The sequence below is a fragment of the Corvus kubaryi genome, unplaced genomic scaffold (assembly GCF_017639235.1).
Source record: "Corvus kubaryi isolate FWS band 111438036 unplaced genomic scaffold, C.kubaryi_AGA036_p1.0 37394, whole genome shotgun sequence".
Classification (NCBI taxonomy): domain Eukaryota; kingdom Metazoa; phylum Chordata; class Aves; order Passeriformes; family Corvidae; genus Corvus; species Corvus kubaryi.
Genome location: NW_024581133.1, coordinates 3083599 through 3107173, shown reverse-complemented (window position 1 = coordinate 3107173; position 23575 = coordinate 3083599). Strand labels below are relative to the sequence as shown.

Sequence of the window (23575 nt, the reverse complement as noted above, 5' to 3'; positions counted from 1 at the left end):
TTTCTGTAAATTCCAATACAGAAGGCACAGCACATCCAGCAGTTAGAAAAGCCCCTTTGTATTTGCTTAAAAGGAAAACAAGTTAGTTAAGAAAGGCAAACCAAAATATCCTGCTTGCTGGTTTTCCATTAGGCACTTGTGGGACTACCCCACGTCTGGGACCAGGCAGCGTGTACACCAAAAAACGCATGACATTTTGGAAGGTCTTTCCTTTCTAAATAAAGATACTGCAGATTTAAATGCTGTCAGCTTAATTTACAGGATACAGGTGTTAGTTATTCTTTAAACCAAGAGCCCTTCATACCCAGGGTACCCCACCGTGTTTCAGCTTACACAGAAATCAGCCTGAGAAATCTTTCTAGTGGTACAGATCACACTGCCAATATGGAGCCCCTGGAAGGCTGTATTCCTCCTCTTGTCACTTAGGAAGAAATTAATTCATCACTGAGCAAAACACTAGCACCAGATAATGTGATTTTCAAGCACATGATATGTGCATCTCCAGCCAGCATGTCCCTGTGCACCACGGTACAAACATCATTAACAGATGAATGCTCAGTATTGGCACGTGGACCAGGATACTTCACATTGTGGAATAACAAATGGACTTCAGCCCCTTCAGAAAAGAGAGCAATGAAATACTAGAACAATTTAACAAGTCCATGGTTTGCTGCCTGTGGGTAGCCAAGATCCATGAAAGCATGGACACGTGATGCTGCAGCCTTGCTCCAAGTCAAGGCTCAGCACTAGCCTGAGCTGTACACAGAGCTTCTGAAAGTAATTCTCCTCCCCCAGTTCCATGTTGTATACTCAGGATGCAGAGGCACTGGTTTGTAGTATCCTAATCTTTTCTATTTGTTCTTTTTCCATTAAAGTTTGTTCTCAGTGCTAGCAGCAATTTATTTTCAAGATAGTGGCAGTGTAGGGTAGCCTGCACAGTGCATGGGTTGGCACGACCAATTCCCACGCTTTCAGCACTGCCAGGAACAAGTGCCATGGCTGAACAGCCAGGAGAGATCTCTGTCAGCAGCTGGAAAAATGTACCACACACAACTGCTCTCCAATAAAAGATCAAGGTAGCAATCAAAGGAGGACTGCACCACTTTGTTGCACCAACAGCCTTTTCCATAACTGATGTTTCATCAAGACCTTCAGAGGACAGTCTCAAATCATGAATTTTATTGTACTACAAAATACTTGCCTTGTTCATTCCTAGAAGTTAGAAGTGAAAGGAAAGAATAAAACAGACCAATGCCTTTGGAATTACATTCTGACTTCAAAGGGACATTCATATGGTGGTAGTTTCTGTAACAGCAAGAGAACCATGAACAGCAGGAGGCTGGGAAGACAGATAATTCTGGTGACAGACTGCAGAGTAAACAAATAAAAATTAAGCAAATATATTTTTCATGTTTCTTTAAACCAAAGATCCATCTTTTCTTGTTGTCGCCTCTATGAAGGATTAATCATAACAGAAATTGTCTGCTGTCACTGAAGTAAGGAAATAACAGAAGTGAGGGGACATACAAGAGAAACAGAGGCCATCAGCATTTTAATAGAGCTTTAAAAATTCTATGAGGAAAAAAGTACTGCTTGATAACATATGGTTTCACTTCAGAGATTCAAATATTGGCATTAAAACCAAGAGAGTAGAGGAAGTATGTCCTATAACATGGAGTATTTTTGTTGGAATAGTCAGTAATAATGGCAACTGGCATAAGCTTCATTAGTACTTCCACAGCAAAAATCTCTTCTTTACCTATGCAAGGCAGTGCACAGAGGCTGGGGGTGGTAAAAGAAGCACTCAGTTGTTTGAGTAGCATTTGGTTCAAGCTAAGTCACCAATAAAAAAACTCCAGATTTTTCTATACATCCATTGTCTGGGTGATGTTTCTCTGAGACCTAATCTACTAACTTTGTGGACAAAAACAAGCTTTTACTACTGTTAGCTCTGCAAAACCAATATAACCATGGCTGAGCGAGCTGGAATTTTTATTACTGGCAATGAAGTAAAATTCAGACAGAAAACAGCTTGATTGTCAAACCCAAATGTGTGAGTTAGAAGTACTGGCTGTTAGAAAAATCACCTTCTGACGTGTGAACTAAGCAAAGTTTTATCAGAAAGAGACGGACAGAGAACAAGTGCAGAATCACAGTTACTTCTGGAAACAATTCTGCTGGAGGGTTACAACGCTCTGCCCTCTTCCCTTTCTGCCAGCCCTCATCTGCCACTCACACACACAACTGCAGGAGCAGGCTGCAGCGTGCTGCAGAGCTCCGAGTACTCCTCAGGTATGCCAAAATCATACTGGAATACCCAGAGAGGAAAGACATGTTGAAGAAAAGGTGCAGCTTCCTGGGCAGCTGCAGCTCTGCCCTGCTACAGTCTGGGCTCTGCTATGCCCCCTGAGAGACAGACCTTCCCATCCTCACAAGAGCAAAAAGTGCAAGCCTACAAAAACCCCTTACAGTCTTGCTGACCTCCTGTAAGATCCCTGCACACTGAACTCCCCAACCCTTGGGATTTAGTCTGCTCCTGACAGGAACTGGAGTCCTTACTGCAGTGCTGGGGACCCACTGCCCCATGCTCTGCCATGGGCAGTCCTCAGTCAGGCTGAGCTGAACAAAAAGGGCAGCCTTGGGCTGCCTCCTCATCTCATGAATGATCCCCTCAGCTTTTTGTGAGGGGACCTGCACAGCAGCATGCAGGGTGGTGAGTATCAAAGGTAGCTCTGAGTTTGCTGGAGGACTGGAAGCACTGGAGCTGCACCACCACAGCACCCTGCACGCATCAGTGCTGATGCTCACACAGCTCTCCTACTGCTGCTGCCAGGGCTGGCTTGGTCATTCTAAACTAATTCATGCTCTTCTGGGTATTATTGCTCCACCTCTGCCCTCTAGGTACACCGAGAGATTGGTTCAGATGAGGAAGAATCAAACTGGAAAAAGCAAATCCCATGAATACAATCCTCTACACCTGGATGTGAGGTAAGTCTCTGCTGCCTCCCTAAAAACAAAAGAAATTTGCCACTTGGCCCATATTAAAACCTCCTTCTATATCCAGGAAACAGTTTTTTAATCTCTGCACAGCATAAGATTGAGCCAAGAACGTGAGTTACACAACAATCTTCTACTTATCTGACTTAATCCCAATTTAATAATTTAAACCCTAAATAAATAACCTTTCTTCCCAGGGCACTGAGCCACTCTAAGGTCAGCATTCTGTTCCCAGAAGAGCTGCCAGCCCCCTTACCCATCCTTTAGGGACTCCTTTCTCAGAGGAGAAATGTGGACATTGCCAATTCCAGCAGGGAAGAAAAAAACTGTTATTAGGAGATGAAGTCCCAATTTAGACCAATTTAGTCCCAATATTGCTTGAGACCATGCCTTTGGATATCTTCCTATCAAGACATACTTCAGGTCATTCTAGCACTTGCCTTAGGATCCAAGATCTTATCAAAGAAACCCCAAGTTTCTTAACTTTTAACTATTGTTTATTTTCTAACTACCAGACCTAGCATCTCAAGTACTGAGGCTACCCTGGGATTCAGCAGTGCCAGGGCTCCCAACCCACATCCAGTGGCCAGCAGAGCCCGCAAAGAGGAGGGCAGAGGCAGGAAGGAAGCACAGAGGACTGTTCCAGCCAGCACCAGACAGGAGCACTGGGAATGCTGTGGTTAACTGGTTGCCTGGTTTTGTTTCTGAAGGAATATTAGCCAGTGATTTTTTGGTCAAGATTTTTATTTCCCATCAGTTGATAACTTCAGTTTAATGGCCTTATTGTTAACTTCCTTTTTTTACTGTAAATATCTGGGACACTGGATACCAGTGCTATCATTAATTGTACCAGCAGACAAACAAGTCATCTATTTCTGAACTAAATTACTTCTAATTGCACATGCAACTCTTGCACTCTCCTTACACATAAAGGAGTTTATGTCTTTTTTTAAAAAGTGCATGTCATTACAGGGAGTGAACTGACAGAGTTCACTTCCTGACATCACCATCGCTGGTTTTATTTTATTTTTACATTTCTGTGTAAGCACTGAAGTGTACAACAGCCCTATAAACAGACAGGAAAATATGATCCCTGTCCCAGTGAGTTTGCATTCCAAGATGGGATTTCTTGTTAGCACTAATTCTTTCCCCTTTCTTGGACTGATTATCAAAAACAATTACAAAGACCTGTACAAATTATGTGTGCTGCCGCCTGCTAACACAAATAAGATGTATCATTACTTGGGCTTTTTCCTAAATCCATTTTCCACAGTATGACCCTCTCCCCTCTGCCCCCTCCCAGCAACACACTTGGAACACAAGTTACCCAAATGAGCTTAATACACTGAACTCCCAAGCACAGCCAGTCACTGCTGAACATTAGCAATGGCATCTGAAATGCTCAAACTTCTGGAATGAGAAACAGTTTTTAGCTATTTTATATATATTTCCACTTTTTTTTTTTTTTTTAATATCACATTGATTAAGCTTTTGAGTAGCATGTTGCTTCAGCAAGATTTGGTATCATTTGTATCCAGGAGAAAAAAAAACAACCAACCAACAACAACAATAACCAAAAACCACACAGAAAAATAAATAACCACAGCTCAAGTCACAGGGGAAAAAAAGCTCCTATAATTTAGACAAAGCTAAATATCTAAATGAGAATTTTTAATCTAAAAACCATGTGTAGTCCTTGCACCACAGTTGCTTATCTGTCACAAAGCAGACGAGCTACACCACGGCCTTGACTGACCATTATACATCATTCAAAGTTAACATTTTTCTGTTTGACTACCTTATCTTCCTTTATCTCCCTGCCTGAGTGAGGAGACCCACGAGTCACTAAGTAAAATACCATTCTAGATCCCAAAAGTCTTTGCCAAGGCACAACGTGATCAGTCTCAAGGATTTTTGGAAGAGGAATCTGGTGGGTTTAAAACGATGGCTGGGAATACTGAAGGCCTTTCCCAAACAACTCTTTGTTTATCTGTGCTAGATTTGCTGCTGCTGACTAATTTTCTTCGGGGTAATTTCTAATTCTATGACGCTAACCTTTGCTGGGAAAGGACTGTAAAGTTTAGAAAGACCTACTTAGTAGCCCTAAAAATGTGCTGTTTTACTAAGAGCAGTTAGAATCGAGCAACTGCCTCCTTTAAAGAGAGGGGTATTTTCAAAAAGCGAGGAAGTGCTGATCCAAAGATGTAACTTCCAAGTGTGAAACAACATCATGTGAGTGACATGAGACCAGGCAAGGGACTCCTGATCCCAGGGCATATGAGGACAGTGTGGACCACAAAGACTGAGCTTGCTTAGTTTCTGGTTGGAGGGTGTTTACCCTGAAAATGCCAGCAAATGCATGGTCTGTGGAACAACATTGTCATGAGCTTCAAAATTTTAATAGCCTAATGTTTATAGAGGGCAACACATTTTGGAAGGATGCTATAAAAAAGGCGAAGAAAATTTAAAGAACAAAAAATAGAACAGGCACAGTAATTAAGAGTTTAGGTTTATTTTCCATGGACTGAACTGGAAGATGATGAAGGGTAAAAGAAACAACTGCTGAGATTCAACAGAGCTTCCCCACAACACACAAACCTATCTCCAGCCTGCATAAAAATACTGCACCAATACAGGCTAGCACATTTTTTGTGCTAAGACAAACTTCACAGACTTTTTTTTCTTTTTTTTCTGCAGAATTACAAATTCATGTGAATTGGTTCATTTCAGTATATTTTTTCTGTCATATCTGCACTTGGCTGTTTGTTACATTAATGAAGGCCATTACCATTCTGGTCACCCCCATATAGGTGACTTCAAAGAGGCTACAAAGTCTTGTCTGGCACCAGATTCCCCACATCTGCAGGGCTCAGTCAGCTGTGCTCTGCTATGCACATAACTGGATGTGGCACCAGGAGACCTCACTGGGCTAAGGCAGCATGGATTACCATCTGGGTTTTGGTTGTGATGTATCAGACAGGTAAAGAGTAGCCAAAAGCAGCTAAAAACAAAACAGTTCTGAGAAAACAGCCCTTCCATTAACACTACAGGCTTCATGCATCAGCTTGGCTCCACAATGTGGGTACAGAGACAGGAGCAAGAGGCTGCAGCTCTGAGTCCTGCACATGGCTCTGGTTTACTTGCAGAGCATCACTCAAATGAAGTACCACCCCACCCTCAATGCAAGCAAGAGGAGAGTCAGGTCTCTCAGCCTACTCATGCTACTCAAAAGAAAAAAACCAGGACCAGTTTGTGGCCCCAGATCAGAGCAGGGAGCTCCTGGGTGAAGCTCCATAAGCAAAACAGCACTCGTGGGCCACCTTTCAGTAATGGTCACCAACTCTGCCAGGGCAAGAAAGAATGGATAGTAAACATACAAAAGAACAGTTAATTACATTAGAGACACAATGAACATGATCCATGAAAAAATGGGAATTATGGCAGCTGTTGGAAGTGTATCTGGAGGAAAAGTAACAATTTCTTTCACTCAGTCCTTGTCAAAAGCAAAGCTGTCACAAAACCAGTTTGAGCTTCAATACTTTGGGAAGACATGGTAAAATTCCTAGTAAGGAGAAAAATCAATTTCCATTTCAGATCAAAGTTCAGTTTGATCACAACTATTCATGCAGATATTCCCTTTACACAGCAAGTATCTGAACTAACATGGTTACAAAAACAGATGAAAAATGTCTAATTTTTATTACGAAATTGTGTCAGCACCAGCTGAATCATATAAGACTAGGAGTCCATTATTAGTGTCATTTATGACAGTTTCTATTCATAGTAAATAACTAAAATTCATGTCCACAAACTACAATCAAGCAATTTACACATCAACTGATTATTTATGTTTTATGCTGAAAAACAAAACCGTTTTTCCCCCACAATTTTCTACTACTTTCTGTTAAGCAACACAAGAACACACCTACAATTTAAAATGTCAGTACCGAAAACATTTTTAAGCATAGAACAGCACTGCAATTTTGAAAGCTTTCTGAAAGATGAAAAAATCATTTTTCTAGTACAGCAGATTAGAAATAAGTTTACTGCATTTTATCTGAAGTTAGAGAAAAAAATTACTGGTTTGTTTATTTGTGTTTGTGTACACATCTATGAAAATACTCCTCTAATATCAGACTGATTTATAATAATAGCCTTTTAAGGGCTATTGACCTTGGTGCAAATGATTGGGAGTACACTGTGTGTACTAAATAAAGATTTTCAGGGAGACATCTGTTTACTAGCTCTGCCTCTTTGTAAGCAAGATTCTGTCATTTCCAGGATAGTGTCCTATGCCAGAGGGTGGGAAGAAGCTAGACCTTCCTCAAAGACCTTCACCCAACAAAAGCACTTCATGAAAAAAAAAGCACTGAGAGGAGCTGGTATCAGTTTTGTCAGTGAGAGGACACATACATTTGTAACCCCCCAAAATTATAGATACATGCATTTATGAGCATTAGAAACATGGAAATGGCAGTCAAAGGTAGAACACAGTGGCAAAAAGAAGAAAAGGGGCTGGAAGAAGAAACCTCTGCTATGTGTGACTGAACAAGTTAAAGAAAAACTACAGACCACCATGGATGACAAAGTAAGAAGGTTAAGCAGAAACAGGCAGTAAAAGGGGGGTTTTGCCACAGAGGCAGCTGTGGTGTGACAACATTTCTATCACAAATTGCCACAATTTAGCATTACAATCTAATTGTCATCAAATCACACCTGATAATTCAGTATCTTCCATACTTACTGTATGTATTATTACATGTACTTGTCCCATACTCAAGCATAAATCTGGAATAGTTTCATGAGATAGTTATTAAGTTGGCTCTAAACAATGCAATTAATAAACTGAGACTTCAACTTTTCCTTAATAACCTGAAGTCACAGAACACAGAGCCACTTACAAGCCCGTTCTGAAGAGCAGTGTCCTTTAGCAAAAGGCAAACAAACAGCCACAGAGGACAAAGGCCATTAACAATCATTTATTTGTCCTAATTCAAGGACTGTTCCCCCCTCTGTTTGTTCTACTGCTGGTCTACAAAGTCTTGCTGACAAAAAAATACCATTTCTTCCCAAAGGTTTGCAAATATTCACATTATGATTTCACACCTCGGCCAAACTATTTCGTGTTAAATCTGTCTGTCCAAATGAGGAAAAATTCCAAAAAAGGGCCAGTGTGGTGGCAGCACTCAGAGTGCTTGCAGAGTTCCTTGGAGCTTTCACTGCTACCAATTCTGGCTGTAAAGGCATCATAAAAGCAGGCAAGCGGCTCATAGGCATCAGCTGCCAGAATCTATTACAGTCCAAAGGCTCAACAAGGAGCAAAAGGCTCCCTGTGCTCTCACTTCACTTCCATTTCACTTGCACAGTCCTAAATTCCTGGCATGGGTATAACACAAATGTCCTGGGAAACTTTCTCATTGCAAATGGAGCTAACATTAGCAAAACTGGTTTTGCTGGTGCACTTTTATACGAGCTCCTCAGCTGAAACAAGCTATTCTAACAAAAGCATGCTTCCCCCATCCACTGTCACTGTATCCATAACAGAGATCTTTTTCCAATATAAAATATAACTAAAACCCCAAATCCCTCACTGATATTTCTAATCTAGGTAACATTCCTCATACAGTCCTGGCCTTGACTGCATTAAGACTTCACCTAAATGTGTCCTAAGTATAGGTCCACCAGTCAAGAAATACAGGAAAGCTTTCTATTGTGGAAAAAGCCATACCACTGTATTTGTACTCTCAAATGGCATAAACTACGCTGCAACAAGCACAATAGTATCAGCATTGCTGTAATTAGAAGAGGACTTTACCCTACTTAAGCCAGTAAGAAATCACCAACATGAAGAACGGACCATTGCAACACTGACATTTGAGGCAAGGGGTGATGCCTCAGCACCGAAGTCCCTAAACACTTGTTTGTGTAACATCTGATGGGTCCTTTCAAGGTCATGGGCAGAAGAAGTTTGCAAATGTCTGAAAGAGTATTTACTCCTTCTCCAAGGACAAACTGAAGGAACCCAGCTAACTGAACTGCAGTCTCCACTGCCTTCAGCAGGTGTTTTAGTAGTGCTCAGACTAAATTTTCTATACTATCAGGAGAGAAAGGGACCCGGGACAAAGCACAAAAATAAATACTCACTATTTTATAAAGAAACAGATAACAATTAAAGGAGTTGCATGTGTATGATAATTTTTTTTAGAACTGGGAAAAAAAATAAGGTCGATCTTCAATCAGTATCACACAGGAGCTGCAATCCACTGACTGTTTTAGAGTGCTTATGCTTTTTAACTATCTAAAAATGGAAATAACTACGAATGGGAAATAACTATGAATGCTGGGACAGCCAGGGGCTTTCTTTAAACACTTTGCAAAATAGCACTCTCTCTTACCACATGAGCTCTTCGTTTCTCAGTTCAGAAAAGCACACAGCACTTTCCTACAGTGCATATCTGGGCAGTTCCAGAGCCTGCTTCTTCACACAAAATCTTTGAAAGATGACTGTTAACTAAACTTGGCTTAATTAAGTTGACAATTTCACAGCTACTTTGAACAGCTCATTAACTGCAGGCTACAGCTGCTTTGCAGCCAAGGCTCCACAATACATCATACAGTGAACCTGCTGACAGGAGCTACGACTTCCAACTCATGTTTCAAGAGATTAGATTTATTACTGAAGTCCTGCTTCTCCTAGAACCAGTTCAGGCCTCCTGTAAGAGACACTGGAAATACTTTGCTCTGCAGTACAGTGCTGCACATCACTGCAGACAAAGTCTGCATGTCAAAGGCAATGCTGTTTTACATGGGCTGCCAGGCTGAGAATGGTGCTGGGGTGAGGACAAGTGGCTGTGGCTGAGCTGCCACTGTTGAGAGTTTACTAAGTCAGGGGGTTGTATTCTACTTAAATTAGCCACAAGCTAATTGGCAAACATCCTGTGCATATGTATATAGCCCTTGGACAGTCTGCTCATGTCTGTTCTAGGACAAAAGTACCTGTAGCTATAGCAATCAATTAACCTGCATTTAAGAAATTGTGTTTAAACAAATTACTGCTGCTGGCCCCAGACCATTCCTGAGTACAGGGGTCAAGGTTTCCCCAACCTAACTCAGACTCTAAAGGATATGAAGACCTCTTGCAGCACCCAGCAAAAGCACAGGGGCAGTGCCGTAAACCATAATCCTTTTATCCTGGCAATCCTCCGTCATGCTTTTTTCTCTACATGATTGTTTTATTGGTTTGCCTTAAAAAAATCATTAAATTATTTTAGGATGGGCTAAAGGACCCTCCTTTAGAAGAATCTCTTAGAAATTCTGCCTGCTGTCTTGGGACCCTCTGATGTTGGGAAAGATGACGAAAAACAATGCCAAGCCCTTCACCCACATCCCTCTCACTGCAAAATGGAGGGGAAAAAAGAAAAAAAATAAAGTAGGTACTATACAAATCCTTGTACCTCTTACAAAGGCAGGAAGCAATAGCAGTGGAGCATTTAAAGATTCCCAGGTAATATTTCACTATTTCACATGAGTGTTTACTGAGTGTACTGTTACAGGGGTAAGTGGAAACCAGATCCCAAAGTGGTCAAAGGGATTGGCCGCAGCCAGGGAAGCACCTCTGCTTTCAAGTGAGCTCAACACAACTCACTTCCGTGGTACCTTTGTCCTGGAATGCAGCAGCCCTGGCACAGCAAATCCTAACAAGTGGATGCAGCCGGGTACTTCTCTGATCAGTCAGCTGGAATGCCAGTCAGCTGGGGAAAAAATGTAAGGGACCATTGACCAAAAGTATCAGGTTTCCTGAAGGGGGTTGATGGTTCTTCCTTGCAGGTCATCCGTGGAGAAAGGGCAAGAGACTACATGGCCTGACTGCTAAACACACACTTGAGAAAACAGAGCAGACTGAGGAAGACTGTGTCCTTGTTCCAACTGATGATGGGAGAATTTATGAGGTTTCTCAACATTTTAGAACAAATCACTTTTCCATAACTAGAGAAATATCCCTGTGGAGGTAACTGTGACTTCTGCAACTAAACCATACCTCATAGAGACCTCTGAGCCTTGCAAGTGCTGGACCACTTACACTCTCCACTGGCCTCTGGTCTTGGTTTAACTTCGGAGGGACTGACAGAGCAGTGCATCATATCAGGGAGGCACCTCCTAACCCACACATAAATCCTGTGCACCCAATACAAGGGTGAAAATCACAGCTACCTCTTAATTCCCACAGCCTGCACTTCCTAGCAGAGCTCAAAGGCTCTCAGAAGAAATGGAGGAAAAGATTGCCATTCCCTGATCCTGCACCAGGTCCAATTCATTTCCACAGTCCTTAAAATTCTCTGGTTTGCTTAGACTTTGTACAACAACCAAACAAGGTTACGCCACAAAGCAAAAACTGCCCCATGAACAGTGTCCCACAAACTCAGCAGAGCACAGCAGGAGAGAGTTTATATTGCCCAAAGAGCACAAGAGAACCTTGTAAAAGCTCTTAGCAATCAGAACAGCCGAGATAAAGTTAAGAGAAAACGTCAGAGCTATGTAACCTCCAAAAAGAAGCTGCTTTTAGTTTAATGGGCAAAAAAGATGGCAATTTCAGCTCACTTTTTTTGACAGTCCAGCTATGAATCTCACTGTAGGTAATTCATAAGAGAGCTTAGCTTTTTAGAAAATGTGAACTTCAGTCGCGCTTCTCTGAAAATTTGGTGCTTGGCAACGTTCCCATGGTCACACTGTGACCAGAGGCTAAGTCTGAGGATGTGACAAACCTCTGGACTTCCCACACCTCCCACCAGCCACTGGCAGGGCTTTTCCCTCTACCCCACTCCCCCTCTAACTCTGAGGCTCTGCACTGATACAAACAAACAAGAAAAAAACCCCTTCCAGCTTCCAAACGGTGACAGCAGAATTAGGTTTCTCAGAAAACTATCATAAGCTGACACATCAATATTTAACTCTTGGAACCAACAGTACAGAATGCCCAACAAAATTTCTTGGTTTATTATTTGCTACCAAACCAGCAGGCTGCCACTCCTGCCTGTCCTTCAGGGACAGACAGACAGACACTGCCTCTGCACTTCTCACCAAAGCCAATGGGGAGAAGGATGGGTCAGCTTCCTCACTGAGCAGCTTCATTAGTTCAATGAGTTTTTAGTAGAATGAACAAGGATCACAAAAGCTAAATCTCTCTCATCTCCAAGAATCTGGTTTTTCCTATGAGGTACCACTGCCAGGGACAAGTGCTTTTTGGATAAAACTTGGTTCCCAACAAGCTACTGATCTAATACATTAATTTTAAAGAGCTGTAACTTGCAATAGTATTTCAGAAAATATAAAACTCTCCTAAAAAGTAAGCAGCTGCCCTAAAGTAAAACTTTCCATACTCTGGAAAAGGTACAATGTGATATTATTTGCTGAGGGAAGAAGTGTCATTGGTAGGCTTAGGGGCTGTGAGTGACAGCACTGCCACAGATTGAGCTGACTCTTCTCCTGACAGATCTCAGCTCCATGGCATCACACAGAAAGGAACAAGAACACCACCTCCAGAAGTGAGGACATGCAATAACGTCACTAATTGACAGCACAAGCAGAACAGCTCTTTCGTCTGAAATTCTGCAGAAAGCAGATCCATTCCTGCCAAAGACAAAAAAACCCCAACAACAAAAAAACCAAATACTAAGTGAAAAGTTCCAGCAGCATCAATGGGAGCATGAAGCAGTGTCTGAGTTCACAGGACTTACTCTTCCTTTTGTTAACAAAACAAAAGCTGTTTGGTTTTGCAGAACTCCCTTTGCCTGGCTTTGAAATGTTTCATTCCTCTAAAATATCAGTTTTACCCTCAGGTTTTTTCATCTGCAGGACACTGTGACCTATGTATGAAAAAAAACTAGCTATCCTGGTCATGAAGTCTTCTTCAGAATGCAAACCCGTATTTACTTACAATTCCTGTCCCTTGCTTTCTTTTAAACTCTTTCATCGGTTGTTCTTGGTCTCTGCAACAGTATCTGCAGAAACAAATACATCAACCACTCACACTGGTGCTGTTGCAGCGGTAAGTATGTGCTAACACTGGTTTGGACATTAACTCTCCATTCACAAATTCCACTCAAGAGTACAGGTTTTTTTATTGCACTCGTCAACCAAGTTTTAAGGACATAAAACTCAAATATCGGTATCATATTACATGCCAAAACGGTGAAAAATGAAAAGTAAATCAGTATGCTCAGACTAGAGCCAGAAGAGGAACATGAAGAACTCTTCTCAGTTTTGAACCTTTAAATAGATCCCTTGCATCTTTCTCCAAAGCACACTCTGCTGACGCTGCTGGAGACAAAGCACTGCACACATGGACACAGCTTGGTCTGAGTGCAGCTCTTGTGTTCCTGGGTACACGGTGGCCCCGGTCCTGCATGACACAGAATTAACATCAGGCATTCGAGTGGAAACAGACAGCAAGCTGGCCAGGGAGCCACACACTAACCAGGGGAAGTCTGGGTCACCGCTGCATCACTGCTTACAGAACGATCCTCAGACGCAGGAAAAGAACTACACAGGTACAAAAATGTGGGAGGGAAAAAATCCTTTTGAGTGCTTAGAATTTCAAAGTTTTAACTTTGAGTCACCGCTCCCAAAGTTACCTAAAGCCACAGCAACAACCCTTGAGCCCACAGATCATAACAGGGTTGAAAGAGTGTCATTTTAGTAAGAATTTGGCACACTGATAAATCTCTTTGGCATTTGAAAATAATACTTTGCCTTGGTTTGAAAAATAAAAAGCAAATATCTTGCCAGAAATCCCAGTGCCATCCACACTTCAGTACAAGCTCTGGATTCCAGCATTTACAGATGTACATTCTGATACTCATCCTATGCTGAAATACTTATCTTTGAGTTACATCTCATGGAAAAGTGCAATTTTTACCAGGCAGTTAAACAGCATACAGGACACATCACTTCTGCTTCAAGTTACCAGAGTAATAGCTGTGGCTGTCCTCAACCATTTGTGGAATTTCTCACCAAACTTATGGAAAGTTATGAAGGAAGGAAAAAAAAAAATTAAAAATTGGAAGGAAGAGCAGACAGTTTTCCAAAAGAATACACATCTACAAACTAATCATCTCAGCTCAACGCTGATCTTGACCTACCTCCATATCACACAGATATGTCTGTGCTTTTAAACCTGGAATTAAAACCTCTGCTGTAAAACAGAGTTCTACACCTCAGAGTCAGAAGAGAAGCAACCCTGATAACTCAGTGTGAACGAGGAACATCTTTCTGATGATGCAGAAGTGCAGCTACTCCTGAATACAGAAGACTGCATTCAATGAGGATCAAGGTTTCTTTCATTGTGCTTTAATTAACAAATTAGCGTAGGTTTTTTCAAACAAGATTCTACTGTGCTGATCACTTACTGAGGTTGTTTTTCTGATTAAATTTTATCAGAGATAACAGAACCTCAGACTCCAAGACAGAACAGGATAGTAAATGTGTAACTTTAAAAATAAGTTGTCTTTTAGTGGCAAGTAAGATGGGGCCTTGTAAAGTTTCCACTGCATCCCAGCGGGGAGCTAAAGGTCACTGCTAACTCAAAATGAAAACAATGGGAAGTAGAGGATGCCATTCTTTCATATTTGTCCAGTGATTCTGTGTTTTCTTAGTATGGATTTACTTAGGAAACTGGGAAATCTAAAACACAATGAAAAGATTTCAATGTCACCATTTTCCCTGTAACAAGACCAGTAATCTGTTCATGTCACTATATAAAATGTTTGATTTACAAAGCAAAATACATCTTCCTTGAAAAAGACATACAAAATGTTTGGTTTCCTATGCAACTTTAAAATTAACATGCAAAATAATTCTGCTCTTGCCAAAAAAAAGGTGAGGTCTCATTTCCAACAAAGAAACAGACACATCTTAAATCTGTTAAAATATTATTTAACAAACAGATTGATATATGTCCTGATTTTAAAAAATCCTTGATTTAGTATCAATTTAGTTTGCTCAGAAATGAAAGACCCATCTGGCCAACAAAGTGATTTTCTTCACACCAACAAAAATATGTTATCCCAGTTTCTTGGGATCTAGTGCTCAAAAATTGTCTATCATGTAACAAGGTGGCAGGACCAAAAGCCACATTTCCTCCCACTCCAAGCAAGGATGGGAATACCAATTTGAGTCCCTCATGCTGGAATCAGTCTTTTTCATGAGCAACATTTTATTCCCAAAACTGCTTTTAAATCTTGAATATTCCTTTTTCATTCCAAGTTCTTCTGCTATGCAAGGACATTTAACACTTCTACATGGATCTGCAGACTACCTTTGAACATTTAAAACACTATCAAAACCCATCTCAAATTACCTTGTCTAACACTTTCAAAACAGATATAACCTGGTTTATGACAACACATTTCCATGTCAAAAAGCAGGTTCTAGCTCTCTTCCTTTCTCCTGGAACAAAGTCATACATGTGGGAGCTGGCTTGCAGAATGCTAAGCCTTTTACTTTATGTAGAGTGACAGAGTTACAGATTTTACAAGAAAGAGAAGAAAAGGGCCTGGGAGTTTGATTTGAGGCCAACAGTACAACCCATAGCAAAAGAGAAGGGTCTGGAAGACTGCACAAATTAGAGACTCTGCAACTTAATTTCACAGCGTGTGCAACAACATCATTTATTACATTTTGGCCCTAGAAAGGGTGTCAAGAAAGAACCTCAAAGGGGCTGAATGCTGGAATCTTTTTGCAAAGCAGAAGACTTTAACATCACTCCTTCATGCCTTTGAAACCTTAAAAATCTGACTCTAGGCAATAAAACTGTTTAGTATGTCATGCACATTAAAGCTATTCCATTTGTATCTTGTCATCCTGTGCCAATTTAAATCATAGCTAAATGATGATACCTAATTATTTACCCAATGAATGGATAGCAATGTGTAGAATGTCACAGGATTAAGCAATTTCCAACTGAACCTCTACTGGATGAATGGATCTGATATATAAAAACACTGAAATTCACATGGAAAACTGAGCTTGGGACATAAAATCACACTCTGTGTGCAACCTTGGAAACATTGCTAACAATGTTTTAATTCCATCCATGGCTGGTAAGGCAGTTTACGGTGTGGGCATATTACATCCATACCCACCACCAAAACAGAACACAATGCTAAATGTTCTCCTACGTGTGCAGGTGCTTCTGTGGCCCCCTAGTAAAATGATAACTTACGTAAATCTTGCACTGAAATTATTTCACCTTGAGGCCAGTCTGCTCATTATCATATTTGCTTTAAGTTTCTTTCACTTTTTGCTGAGAGCCAATAGAAGCTTTAGCTGTCCATATCTCGAAATACTTGTTTCTTCTTTGAGAAGCCATTTGAAAGTCAGTTGACATGCCAACTGCTCAAAAAGTGGAATATTTTCAGTGTATGGTTACTACTGCTTAAGCAACCCAATTCTGGAGTCCTTTCTCAATGTGACAGCCAAGAGAGGTGAACAAACGTTCATATCATAACTAAAACAAAACAGCAATTTATCACTGTTGGTAGTGGCGACTGCTGGATATAACAATTTCAATGGATGTTAAAAATAATTCTCATTCAAATACCTCTCCCTTTCTTGACATGGACATTTACTTGAACATGAGGAACAAATATTAAAGCATGCAAAATGGAAAGCAAAACAGTTTCCAAACAGTATTTTTTCTTAGTTTCAAATGAACCATGAACAACTTTCTTAGTAAGACATTCTTCATTGTCACAGATTGTAAGCATCCTCTAATCAACAGTTGATTGAGTGAGAAGTATTTGCAAGCGGGTGTAACCATTCCATATCTTTAATTTATATATAAACTTAGCATTTTGGATGTCAAATCTGAATTGCTGGCACCTTAAACAGCAAGGCAAAATTGGCATTTCACACCACATGTAATATTGGGAATGGTAGAAACTCATTAGTACATCACCTCCCGTTATTCTGCCTGGATTATAACTAGAAAATTTCTCACTATGCATGTACTTACTTACACTTCAATCTGAGCCATATAATTAGGAATACAAAAGGTACAACACATTAAGAAAAACATCTAGAACTGCAGAAATGAAGGCTTGGTTTTAATACTTCCTCTATCGACAGATTCAGGTGGCAGAAAAGGAAAAGCTTAGTACTAAACTACATAAAATGGCCAAGAAAGAGACACAAAGCAAGCTCAGACAGCAACAGTGAAGAACAATGGAAAGGGCAGAAGAATTTTCAGCTGAAAAGAGATTCAGTGAAGTTTGTAACAACAGTAAATAGTCCAAAAATTCAGCGTCTAACCTTGCTCATCTCAGTCACACAAGGAATTGCCCTCAGATGCAGTGACACATTTTGCATGAGCTGGTTTGCATGACAAGAAGAGATACCAATAATAATGCTTTAAAAATTGAAAGTGCAGCTTATGCTTAGTAGTGTAGCCATCTATACACTGTGAGTGATTTACAGTTTGGGGTTTTTCCAATTTACATAACAAACAACAGGAAATTTAAATAGATAAAAATTAGGCTTAAATATGAGCCCAGTTCACATATTACTACACTACTTCATTCTGTACAATTTAAAAATTAGACTCCCTGGAGAAAGTGTTCATGCCTTACAACAACAGCATAAAAAGTATCAGTCTGAAAGTCTGGAGCCCTGAAGACTGAGAAAAGTTCATGTATCAGCGTGGGAAGGATCCTCTTGGTGGAAGCAAGGATCTCTGCACAGGAGAGCTGACGTCAGTCCGTGGAAGTGGGAGGGAAATGGTGATGGGAGGTTTGTCGGGGAAATGATTGAGGACAGTTTCAGTGGGAACAGGGAGGATTCAAGCAAGGGTGGACGGCCTCAGTGGAAGCATGGACAGAAAGTGTGGGAGTATCAAAGGGAGGGAGTGCTCGTGTGTTCCAAGGGAAAGGAATTACCAGACAGGGAGGAAAAGAACAGACAGCTTAATGGACTAAATAACGTGCTGTTAACTGCTGAAATGAGATCCACTTCAGCACTGCAGGTGCCATATAGCATATAGCCTATGCAGAATTATGCAACACTGGTTTGCAGTGACTGCAAAATTCACAGGCAATTTCAGGGTTTGAATGCAGAAAATTAACTGGCAATAGGGGCGAGGATTTAATCTGGCGGCCCACATCAGGTGATAAAAAGAAAGACTATTTCACATTTGGTCCTTCTGTCTTAGGAGTAATTTCAATTTAAAACAAAGGAAGTTTGGATTTACTCCCTGATCCCCTTGCACCCAAATGCACATATTTCTCTATTAAATGTACCCGACAGGGAGAGTTACACAAGGAAAGAGGAAGGAAATCTTACATACGTAAAAGAATGACAGAGCAAAATCAAGGTGCTACAGTGTATATTAATGCACTGGAGAAGAGCCACACACACACAGGATGTTGGGATAGCATATGATTATGAATATCCAAGCCAATTTTAAATAAATGCCCGTGAAGTCCTTAAGGCTTTCAGCATTTACTCCACTTATGTTATAGATTTAACAGCTATTATTCTAAAGGTGTTTAAGCAGGTTTCTACAAATCCAAGTACCTTTACCACAAGTTCAATTACAAAGATATCTGAAAATCATAACTAATATATATGAAAAAGACAGACTGACACAATTTTGAGTCCACTTTCTTGAGATTTTTAGAGTTAATACAAAAAATCAGGGCAACTCTTCCTTGCAACAGTGCTGGGTAAGTGTAATTTGATATTCTTTATATAGCACTGGATAATCAAACCCCAGTCCCGGCATCCAAGTACTGCTTATCTTTCACTAATAAATGGTTTAATCTGTGGAGTCAATACACTGAAAATTAAGGGAAGAGCTTTCGTGGCTGGTTCACTGTTTAAATGTGGCACTTATTCTGAGATGCTCATAATTTTCAAATAAAAACCACATATGAAAATACCAATTAAGGAGGGAGATACAGGTGCCATGACCTAAACCAGGTCTTCCATTTCTCACGGACTGTCAGCATATTCACACACAACAGAAATAGGTATTACGGCATTTACTTCTGCACACACACACTTTCAGGATTATTCTGAAATTTTGGGTGGATTAATTTAGGGTTTCCCATACTAGGAAAGAACAGGTAACTTTTTAGCTACAGCTCATAAATTGATGCAAATCACAAAACATGGTATGCTCACACCACACATCCAGAAAATGATCCTCTGCTATTTGACCAGGAAAAAGATATAACAAGACATGAACACAAATCCAGAGTAAGTCAGGGGCCAATTAGCAATAGATACAATGCCATTTTACAATCAACATGGGGCTTTTTTTTGTTTTTATTACATTTTCTGACTTGAAAAATGTGCACTATAGCTAGCAAAATGATTCAATAAATATTATTGCATTATGTATTATACATGTTTTAATAAACTTAATGCTAATGCCAGCCAAAGTGAAAACATGAAATTTACACACAGGCCAAGTTTTGTTTTTAGCTCTAACACAGCATTGGCTTTAATCTGAGAGCATACAACAATTTACAGCGCCCTGAAACAAAGTGAAAATGTCATTCAGGCAGGTTACTGGTGATTCACACAAATTCTGGGAGACACCACCAGCACCCAAAGCACACCAGGTTTGTAGCATTTTGTGTTTGTGTGAAGGAATCCCTGGGGCCATAAAGGTTGTGCTACACACTCTGAGAAACAGCAATGGTTCTTAGTAGCACCCTAACTCTTACAGTTCTTCCTCAAATCAAAAATCCTTTTAATTACAGAACAGCACAACGTCCTGCCCAATGCTCCTTTTGCCTTCAGGAATTTCAGGCTCCTGCACGTTGTTTTCAGTTGTCTCACACCTTCTTTCTTTCCAAACAACTTCACTGCGCTGTGAGAGCTGCTCTCCAGTGATCCCTCACTCCGGCACAATCTCTGAGGCAGCACAGTTATCTAGCACTCTAAGAACTGCAAATCTGATCGTACTACACACACTAATGATAAAAGCAGAGAATGAAATACCGTGCGCTGCCTGACAGCTCTAAAGACTATTACAGGATTTTGCACATGAAAATAATGTAATGTGCTGTGTCCAACAGATTTTGTATTCAACTGATCACAGAACTCCATTTTCATTTCTCAAAACCCATCTTTCACAGAACTGTGCTGAAGAGTGATGACAGGGGCAGAAAGTGTGACTGAGTGATAAAAATCTGAGTGACTGTCAATGCGATGACAGCATGCACACGAACCAATAGCAACCTGTAGTGTCAGGCTGAATTATACAAACCTAGTAACAAGAATTTGTCCAAAGTTCTTGAAGGTGAACAACAAAATTTAACAAAATTAAGACTGCTTCCCACACATGCTTCTGGAAACAGGTTTGGAGGGATTTTTCCCCTTAAACAATCACACGGAAAACAAAATTCACCGGACAAAAATTTTAAAAGACTATTTTTGATTTAGGTATTGTAACATGCAACTATCCTCACTATTAAAAATTCATCTAGCAAAACAACTGTCAGGACTCTGATGACAACTTAAGCTTCCTTAGTGTGGTTGCTGTGTTACACATGCCGTGAGCACGTCTATCGCGTGTGAACAGGGCCGTAAAGTTCATTTCCTGTGCAGTGTTGTTAACACAAAAATTTAGTTTAGTACACCACGATTCAGCTTCACGTTCTGTGTTAAGTATTAATTCCTCCCCCAGCTCACTACTCGCAAAGTGCCTGCTAGTTTTCTAGATGCTGTTTAAACTATGAAACTTTTTAAACTGCGAACAAAGATTACTAAATCTGAAGGAAAACAATCAAAGAAAATCACCCACGTAACTGAAGTAAATTATTCCAGGTCAATACTCTAGAAGTTGTCTTAATAAGCAAGTAAAAACCCTAAGAAAACAAATCATTAGAGTTTCTGTTAGTCTGCAAAACACTTGATATTCAGCTAGATCTCACTTGCATCTCAAGCCTGTATCTTATATTTACAGCATGTGTATCTCAGTTCTTATCACAGCAACCAGAACAGATCAGCCATGTTATATAATACCCCCAGGGCTGCTACAATGTGATTTTTCTTACATTTGCAACTACTCTTCTTTACAAAATAAAAATAGTTTCCCCAAAAAAAGCAAAGACATAATCCAAACCTGTAACATTAGGAGCTAAAGTACAACCCATAAACAAACAGTCCATCGATAAAAAGCAAACAGACAAGCAAGCACTCCACACACTGTCTCGCTTCCAAGAAAATAATCACGAATCACAGGGTTTTTTCAGTATGTGTCTGCCAACTTCATATAGTCCTGTGTCGTACCTCTATTCAAAAGTATGGGCGCAAACACATGGAAAAAAACCGCAAAAAAATACCCTATTTGCAGCAACAGATAAGGTCAACAAGTTGTTAATGTAAATCAGTACCCAGGGCAAAACACGCTGCCGCTCTCCCTTCAACTTTCCGAATGGAAGAGGTATGCAAAGTGATCAGCCCAGCTCGCAGATCGCTTCAGACCGCGATCTACCCCTGCTTCCACGGGGGACAAGCACGAACAGCCAGGCGGGACGACCCAGCACCAACACGGGGCTCAGAGCATCCCCCCCTGCTCGGCGCAGCCCCACCGCGGGCGGAGGGGCCCCCCCGGTTCAGGAGCAAGACCCGCGCCCCCGGCTCCAGCGATCGACGAGGACAATTAACATCACTCTCCTCCCCAGAATTAGGGAAACTCATTTTGTGGGATGAAGAAAAGAGGCTTGGGTACCTCTACAAAGTCGCCAAGACACTGATAAGTTTATAAACGAAAGTAATAGCCCAAGCCAGGAAAAGCTCCCCCACAGCGGCAGGGAGACTCCTTGGGCTCCAGCGCTACAGCCAACTCCTGTTCTGAGAGAAACAGTGCTCATGTTTAGCACCCTTTTTACCTTAACACTGGATCTGCCGGTCTGGGCCTCTGCCTCCATGCTCTGGCTGTTCTCCCTCTTGTCTTTCTTAGAGGAATTAGTCCTCGCCTCATAAGTGGATGTGTTGTAGCATTTAATGAATAATCCTGGGACGGGGTTGCCTTGCTGCTGTTGAGACATGGTTGTGTTGGTCTGGTGAGGGAAATTGTACTCCTCAGACTCATTGCTACTGTGACAGATCACTCTGCTGTCAGAGAGGTTGGTGCTTGGAACACAGCCCATGCTTTGTGGCCACCTGGGGAATACTTCTAAATTGTATATATATACGCGTATATATATATATGTATATATATCTTTCCTTCCCGTTGATATTTTCCCCCTGCTTAATTTTTTTGTTAACAGGTTGAATCTCTCTCCTGCGTCTCCGCTACACTCTGAAGCATTGCCATCGGTCCCTTCTACACCACCAGAAACGTGTCTGTTCTCCTCGTCCTCCAGGAAACAGGTCCTTTAATCTCAATCTCAGCAGTGGGCTGGGGAGCTGGAGGGGAGGGAAGGGGGGAAATCAAGAACCGGTCGACTTCGTATTTTCACAGATTATTATTAATTTGTCTAAGCCATCTGAGAATCTTGGTAAGGTTTTCTTTCCTTCTGGGAAAAGCGGAAAAAAAAAAAAAACACCAAAAAAAACAGAGGGGAAAAAAAACCCCAAAGCAAAAATAACAAAAAAAACCCCGAAGCCCCAAACCACACACACCCCGGCGTCGGCTCGGCGCTCAGAGCGGCCGGGGGCACAGCACCACCTCGTCCCCTGAGCCCGGAGCACGGCGCATTCTCCACCCGGGCTCGCTCCGCGTTACCGATTAACCCGGGACCGGGCCGGGGGCCGCTCCCCACCTCCGCGTCCGCGCTCCCGCCGAGCAGCGCTCACTCCTCGCGGTCCCGCTCGGCGCTGCGCTGTGCCGGGGGTGCGCTTTGGGGTGTGCTTTGGGGCCAAAAAAAAAAAAAAAAAAAAAAAAAAAAAAAAATCAACGATTTATTAACAAAGAACAGCGAGGACCGACACCCGCCCGGCCGCCCCGGGGAGGCGGCTGCGCTCCTCACGCCGCGCTGGGCACGTCCCGCGCCGCCTCGGTCGCGGGCGGGCGGGCGGCCGCCGCGGGGGTGACATGCAGGTTCCCGTCGTCGGAAGGAAGGAAGAGCCCCCCGTCAGGCGGCAGCGGGGCTCTCCGGCCGCCGCAGCGGCATCCCGGCTCAGCGCCGCGGGGCAGGGGCGGGCCGGGCCGCGGGGAGCCCCCTCGGGGAATCGGGCACGGCCCGGAGGGCTTCCCTCAGCCGCGGGGGCAGCCGGCGCGGCGGGCGGACGCATCAAAGGGCCTCCATGATGCGGTTGATTTTTGGGCAGAGAAGTGATGCGAAACGGCGAGATGGGAAAAATTAAAAATTGGGAAAAAAGAAAAAAGGGCAAGAAAAATTAAAAAGAGCGAGAAGTAGAAGGAAAACGATCCTAGCGTCCCATCCCGGCGGCAAGGACTGCAGCGGCGAGAGCTCTGGTTCCCGGGGCCGTGGTGTCTGCATCCCTCAGCAGGGAAATGCCCGGCTCCCCGCAGCCGCCGTCCCTTGCGCCGCGCTCACCTTGTTATTATTGATGTTCCTCAGCGGCGGCGGCGGCGGCCGCGGCCCCTCCGCCGCCCCGCCCGCCC

At 42.0% G+C, this 23575-nt stretch overlaps 1 protein-coding gene across 6 annotated transcripts in view; it reads right to left on the bottom strand.

Moving 5' to 3' along the window:
• Positions 1-23575, bottom strand: part of PDE8A (phosphodiesterase 8A) — a 154842-nt gene that overhangs the window by 107005 nt on the left and 24262 nt on the right. For 2 of the 6 annotated variants that reach the window (XM_042039289.1, XM_042039287.1), the window contains exon 1: positions 21894-23501. The exons of 1 other annotated variant lie outside the window; for it this stretch is intronic. In XM_042039289.1, the coding sequence (XP_041895223.1) occupies positions 21894-22154 (261 nt within the window). In that variant the 5' untranslated portion in view covers positions 22155-23501. 3 more of the 6 variants (XM_042039288.1, XM_042039292.1, XM_042039291.1) reach the window with 3 other exon arrangements.